At 35.2% G+C, this 7387-nt stretch overlaps 1 protein-coding gene across 1 annotated transcript in view; it reads right to left on the bottom strand.

Annotated features, from left to right (window-relative positions):
- Positions 1-2426: 2426 nt before the first annotated feature.
- LOC136029399 (serine palmitoyltransferase 2-like) overlaps positions 2427-7387 on the bottom strand; it is a 68369-nt gene continuing 63408 nt past the window's right edge. Inside the window, exon 10 of the mRNA XM_065707749.1 lies at positions 2427-6705. Within this exon, the coding sequence (XP_065563821.1) occupies positions 6565-6705 (141 nt within the window). The 3' untranslated portion in view covers positions 2427-6564. The remainder of the gene's footprint in view (positions 6706-7387) is intronic.

Here is a 7387-nt window from a genome sequence, read left to right as displayed (position 1 = left end):
CCTCTACATCAGACAGCGAATTTCCGGCTTGGTCAAGAAAAATCCCGAGACTATCACTCCACTGGAACTTAGGCCTTTCTCTTGGATGCTTCCAGCCACTACTGGTTGGTTCAAAGTCTCAAAGACTCCGAGCCAGTGTCGGAAGGCAATCGTAAAAGATATTCGAACCAACAAAGTGTCCGCTCGGCAAGCAGGTGTGACAAAGGTGACTGGGAAGTCATACTTCATAGGCGGTTGTTGCTGACAAAGTCTGTCCATCGAATTCCCTCGATTATGCGAACCCACTTAGATTGAAGATTGTTGAAACGGCTGGACAACTGGATACCTGCAGGTATAGGCCAAATTCAATACGTATAGCAGGATCGAATAGAATGGCCTCCAAGGATCTTCATTTTGGTGGCTCGTTTGATCATTGGCTTCATGCAAACATGGCTCAGTCTACCAAAGACAGCAAAGGGCTTGGCCGTGCGGGCAGCACCTTCATGTTTGATGCAGCCATCTGATGACATGATAGAACCAAGATAAGTAAAGTGGTCAACCACTTCGATTTGGTTTCCGGCGACCAAGTAATTAGAATTGTCGGCATCAGACTTTGGCCGCACTACCATGACTTTCGTCTTCTTCCAGTTAATGGATAGTCCTGTCCTGGTAACTTCACCCATAAGCTTCTTTGAGCCATGAGCAGCTGTGATTCGGAGTTGATGACTAGTACTATGTCATCAGCAAAGACACAATCAGTGACAACTCTATCCCCGTACTCGAGTCCAAAGCTCAAATTTCAGGTTGTGCACATCATAATAAGGTCTATAATACAATTAAATAGCTCAGGAGCAACTGAAAAACCTTGTCTGACTCCTGTTCTTACTGGAAAGAATGCGCTACGTCTACCATTCACTTGCACACAGTTCTCAGTTTCTCGATCCATGACCCTGAGTAGGAGGCCAGTATTAGAAAGGATATTCCACAGAGAATCTCAATCAACTGAGTTTAATGCCTTGAAATCTACATAAGCAATGAAATCTTTCTGGCGGAGCCCATTCGAATGATTATGATTCGCCAGATAAGACATGATATGTCTTACGGAAAATATCTGCTCTGTCGTTGATCGGCCAGGCATAAAATCCGCCTGCTCTACTCTGCACTTTTGTCGGAGGTGTGCAAAGCATCGCTGCAATAAAACCACAGAAAAGAGCTAGTCTGTTATCAAGAGTAGCGTTATCCCTCTACAGTTCTTGCACTCTCTCCTGGAACCTTTTTTCTACCACATTGGTAGGATCGTTCCTGTACCCCAGTCTTTCGGGATGATCTCCGAGTCTCGTATTGAATTGAATAGCATTTGCAGCCATAACAGGATAGTGCCACCGTCGTTTTTAAGCTCTCCGTAGAGATTCCACAGATGCCAGGGGCTTTGTGTTTTTCAATTTCTTCACTTCTTGAATCTTTTGATAAGCAAGTACGCCATGACTGCCTGTCCATGGATTATTCTTTATGGTTGATTGTGTATGGCTATGCTGTTTGACCTATGTGATTGTATGGATGAGTAGGGTTAAGGCCTCATTCAAGTGCTGGTCTATATTAATCACTAATTTAGGAAAACAGTCTTCCTTTTCTCCTTCTGTCTCTCTCTCTTTTTTTTTTGTGTTTGTGCTGTTGCATTGGTGATTTCTCTTTTCATGATACTACTAAAAAAGGGGAAATACAACCAACTGGTCAGTCATCTTTAGGAATCGCTTTTTAACGGATTCTACCATACGAAATTAATTTATGCCCAATAGTTAAAATTTCGTTTCCTCAGGTTACTTCCTCTTCCAGGTTCCGATCAACATTATAATTTTTTAGCTACCGATAAAGACCTTTCCTTTGCCTTAAAACTTCCTAGCTTTGGAACAACCAAACACAAATTTCATAAACATCGCTGTTTTCAGGCATGAATTGACCCAAGACTGGTCCGAGGAGCAGAAAAGTGATCTCATCGATATTTAAGTCTGATACTTAAAACTCCCCTCGGCCAAAGGATAAATGTGCTTAAAAAAATGTGGCATCAAAGATGGTCAGAAAGTTGCATCTCGTGAGTTTAAATTATAAATATACATAATAATGGATGTATATATAAAAAAGAGAAAAAATACCGCCATTATAATTGCACATCTTAATCTAATTTTGGCTTTAAATTTCGCAGGGTATTCGCAGCTTTTAGATCATCTTTTTCTTATCACTCTTCGCTTAGGTTCTGGCATTGAACTCGCGACTATATTTTTATTTAATTTTTACTGCAAAACATAACCAAATCACTCTAATTGTTTAATAGTATATATGACTTCTTCTTCTTCTTCACCTCGATGCTTGACTAAAGAACAAATCTATAAAAGCCCTGTGGGCTTAGTCCCCCCCCCCCAAAAAAAAAAAACAGCAAAATTGCTTAAAAATCAGATTCCAAGAGATTTTTATTTCAAACAACGGGATTTAATTAAATACATATCAAATCAACACGAAAGCTTTCTGAGGTAAGGCCGTCTTTACCATTCGGCAAGTAGCCTATAAAGCTGTTCAACATAACAAGGCAAATAAAGAAACGGCTGGATCAATACTCAAATAGGCTTTAGTAAAATAAAAGGCCGAATGTATAAGCACTTAAACACATCTATGAAGAGCAAATCAAGATTAAAGAAGCTGACACACTTTTGCTAAAAACAAAGAGGCACTGATTTTGACATTTGTATGAAAGATTATAAGTAGTAAGATGCTTTAGTGCCTACGTCTCAATGAACAAAAAAACACTAGCGAACTAGTGATAGTTCTCAGAATTATTTTGCCGAAATATTTTCTCCGTAAAGATGTTTCGCTTATTAAAACGACCTTTATATGACAAGTGCATGAATAAATAATGTAAAAAAAAAACACAAAAGTTTTATCAAAATATCAGGAATACGATAGAACTATTTGCGTAGAAATATTATAGTTTGTGATTGGACAAAATAGAACCCTTTAGCCTAATACTTAAGCAAGAGTGACAGCAAACACTTATTTGAATTGTGTTTATTTAAAAGCATTGCGACCCAAATGGTAGTGACAAGGCCGTATCCAAGGGTGGGGAGGCGAGGGATTTGAACCCACCGAAATGTTTTTCTGACTCACAAGAAAGTACCAAAAATGAATAAAACAAATAATAAAACAAAATATAAACAAAATTATAACAAATTTTAATTATAACAATTAAAACATACAAAACAAAATTATGCATTTTTTGTGACCCCCTCCCCCGAAAAAAATTATTTTGTAAAATCAACCCACATCCCTAAAAAAAAAATGCGGGATAGGGCCCCGGGTAGTGAAACTCCATGTTTTCACTATATGATTTCCTTTGCGACAGGACTTCCTTTCTAACTATACCAATTTTACGGGTGAGTAATGACAGAGAGCCAGTAATATCATATTTCCAAATTTCGATCCCACTTTTTCTATCTGTTAATCCATACTCTTTGATTTTATAAAAGAGGCTGAAGTTGTCTCTCTAAAGTAAATTTGGACTACAGTAAAATATGACACTCAGTTCCCTTATCAGTCTATATTTTTCTGGATTAGACGCTTTCTACTTAGTAACATCAAGCTGATAACTCATCCTCCCCCGATAGGTTTATTTCGTATACTTATATGTCAGTTGAAGGTGAATTTTAATAGGGAGTTCATTTTAGTGGTGAAAGGCCAACTTTCAAAAATGGTACTGTGACTTGAAAAAGGAGTTGGTTTCCAAAACTTTTCCCTTAGGCAAACATCACTCAGTGGCGTCAATTCACTAAAATTTGGGAGTGGGGAGGCAAAATGTACTTTTCAGAATCTAAGGCGGTAAATCTGTCGTTTTTTACATTTTTTTCAGGCAAAATACCAAAATGAAACGGACATTTCACAGTGAAAATGCCCCTCCCTCCCTCCAAAGGAAATGTACTTATACATTCCTCCTCTTGGGCAGCTCCTCCCTCACCTTTTTTGACATCACCGTTTCTTATTAAGCTTTAAATAGACCCTGGGCACTTGAAAAAGCTGTAATCCCTAGGATTACGAAATACCAAGAAGACTGGACATGTGTCAGGGATTATTTCGAAAGTAAGCAGTAATGTTTATTTCTTATTTTATTTTGCAAATAAACAAAGAATTAATTGTTAAATCACGATGAAGAACACACTGCATTTCCACCATAAACAACAAGTGGAACAACACGGACATTTTTTATACAAGACAGATGCAACTTTAAATAAATATTACAACCCTTTATCCAAGGGCCGTCCTCAGCAAAACAAATGAAAAAGAAAAGCGAAGAATATAACAGAATTCACATCAAAATACAATCTTTAAGACTAAAATATTTTCTCAAAACAGCCCTAGCATCATTACTTTAGGAAAGTTCAACGAGGACTATAAAATAGAATAAAACAAGAACTTTTACAAACAAGTTCTTAAAGCTAATCTTGCCTGTTAACACTCAACCTGTTATTGACAGACCTTCTAGGCTGGCTGCCAAAAAGGCAAGATTAGCTTTATGTGCTTGTTTGTAAATGTTTTTTTTTTTTTTCATTCCATTTGAATGAATTGTCTTTTTCACTTCACTTACTGTACCAGTCCTCGTTGAACGTATTTAGTTAAAGTTGCATTCTACTGTCTTATATAGAAAATTTCCCTATCGTTCTACTTGTTGTTTATGAATTAATTGTTATCTTTTTAGACCCCTTATCTTATCCATTATCTTTTAATACCCCCCTCCTCTCTTTTTAAAAATTCTATGTACAGTTAAGAAAACAATGACGGAGGAAAGCACAATAACTGCAGTGGGAGCTTTCAGTTTGCTCGCTTTTTTTTAACTTATTATACAGTTTTTCCCTTCTTCTTTTAAAGATATCCGTTCATTCGGAGAATTCAAATAAAAATTTCTTTCTTTTTAAATATGACGCGACAATCCATACAAATGCGGTGTTCTAACTTAATAATCACAAAAATTATCACTAGCTACAAAAAATATCTCTTTTTTTATTCTGTATATTCCTTGCCTTGAAATCCCGCTCTAATTTCCATAAAATGCAGGCTTTGACAAACTAAACCCCTATTTTCATTTTTTTTTGCTTTATACTGACAAATAGGAAAGCAAATCAGCCAATGACACTGCAAGAAAACTATTTTTTTTATTCAAAGAAGGGAAATTGGGTTTCCAATAGGTTGATTTACTTGATAGGTTGATTTATCAATAGGTTGATTTATCAATGAAAACATGGCTAAAACTTGGCCACTAATGGCCCAAGGTTGAATAATGTTACATAGTTAGGGAGGATCCAATGTGAGAAAAAGTGCAGCGAAAATTGTTTTTTTCCTTGCTAAAATCCACCAATCTTTTCAAATTTTCAACATTCTTCAATTTTATCGAAAAACTTAAAGAGACCTCCCGAATATTTCAATTTCATGACTATTCGATGCAGTTTTTTTATTTGAAATGTTCGTCTTTTCTATCGCTACCCTCAATCTCTTTTAAATCAGAATGGTTGATTCTGACAGAATTTTATGCAGCTTTATAAAATAAATGTTGGGAGGGGAGGGGGGAAACGTTTTTCATTTTTTTTTGATGATGCAAAAAAATCACATTTTTCAAAATCTAGGGGAGGAGGGCAACTTTCTTATTTTTTTTCTTTTTTTGAATGATCTTACCAATAAAAAGTTAATTTTAAAATACAGTGCAGTTTATTCCAGCCGTTTAGGTTAACCCAGAGCTTACAATCTTTATTTACAATTTTTTTTTATGCGATCTATTGTAAAATGCTGCGTGCTTGCAATCAACTTATTTGTACTTTATTAGTATACGCAAAAAATACGCGGATTTATGACGTTTATCCACTTATATATCGTTTTTTAAGAAGAAAAGAAATTGAAGGATCCAACACTTTCATGGCTAAAAAAAACTGATTTTGCAAGGGTTCATAAATTAAAATAATTAAACCATCTTATTTTCTAACAAAAAGTATTACTCCTAATAACCATAGTCTTAACATTTATTACAAACTTCGGCAGTACACTGGAATGGATGAATCTTCAAAGAAAGTTTTAGCATGCTATAACAAAAGGACTAACAGCTCAACTATATAGGGCAAAGTAAAAAAAAAAGTCCGAACGAAATTGCACTAAAGTTAGGTTCTGACAAAAGTTAAATCTCACTTCGGCAGCCGGATTCTGAAACCGGATTCGGCAGCCGAAATAACAAATGTTTTTGAACAGGGGAATGGTTTCGTTTTGGAGTTGAAAAATAATTTTCTCCGGCTGTTAAATTTTCTAAAGAAATAAAGGCTTTCTGTTCATGTAGTAGTTAAAATTTAATTTCGGTTTCCTTTTTTTAAGCATTCGATTGTAGAGATTTTTTTAATGGAGACTTCCAACATATTCACTTGCAAAATTTAATCTTCTGTCAGAACTTAGCTTAATACTCTAATCTAGATGGCAGCAATTATGCAAGAGCGACAGAAAAAATTGTTCAGTTGGAAAAAGTGGCATAACTTGTGCGCCCAATTCACTCAAAATTTACATCAGTCTTCAATCAACTTTGTCAACATCATGGTGCAAATCTGAACTAACTGCAATTGATTCGCCATATTCTATGTGTTTGAATGACCTTGGTTTTCTGGAATATTTGATTCCTAAGAGATCTCCGGCTTCATCTAATGCTTCGATTGTCTAGGAAAAGAAAAGAATAGATAAACTAGCTACACCTTAGTAATATCACATTAGGAAGTCTCTTAAAAAGTACTTCGTACAAACTTTGTTTATTTTTTTTTTGTTGAATTCTTTAACGGTATTTTTGAAAATATTTCCATGAGTAAAATAAATATCGCTGTCAATTTTTTTTTGAAATATTGTTCTTTTAATCAAATGTGGTTGCCTCTTTCGCGGTAAAATTTTCTGGTCAGAATTCTTAGTTTTATTTATTAGAATAATTTAGGTTTTAGGAAATGGAGATGTAAAAATACCTTTAGTTTATTAAGAAATTTTTTACAACTGAAAAATTCAAAATGAAAAATTAAATTTTTTCCTGAAAAGTTCCAGAAAATACTTCAAGAATGCAAACATTAAAAAAATCGTCTCATGGCTGAACACATTCAGCGAAATGTTTCTGTGCTTGCTTTTCCTGTTTGATAATATTCGTCCGAAAGAAATACAAGTCAATGTCGGCTTTGATTAATTGTAGTAATTCAGGTCAGCATAATCAACAAAAAAGCTTCAGTCTTATCTTTTTAATGTTTTGTTCAATAACAGGAGGCTATTTTACGGTAGCAATATCTCCTTCGGAATTATAGTCCTATTTGTCAAAATGTGGAGTTAAGAATCAAAGGTGAGAGTACCATTGCAATTTCTAGCT

Source organism: Artemia franciscana, chromosome 7 (genome assembly GCF_032884065.1).
Source record: "Artemia franciscana chromosome 7, ASM3288406v1, whole genome shotgun sequence".
Lineage (NCBI taxonomy): Eukaryota > Metazoa > Arthropoda > Branchiopoda > Anostraca > Artemiidae > Artemia > Artemia franciscana.
Note: the sequence above shows the minus strand (reverse complement) of the source record. Positions and strands in the feature narration are given on the sequence as shown.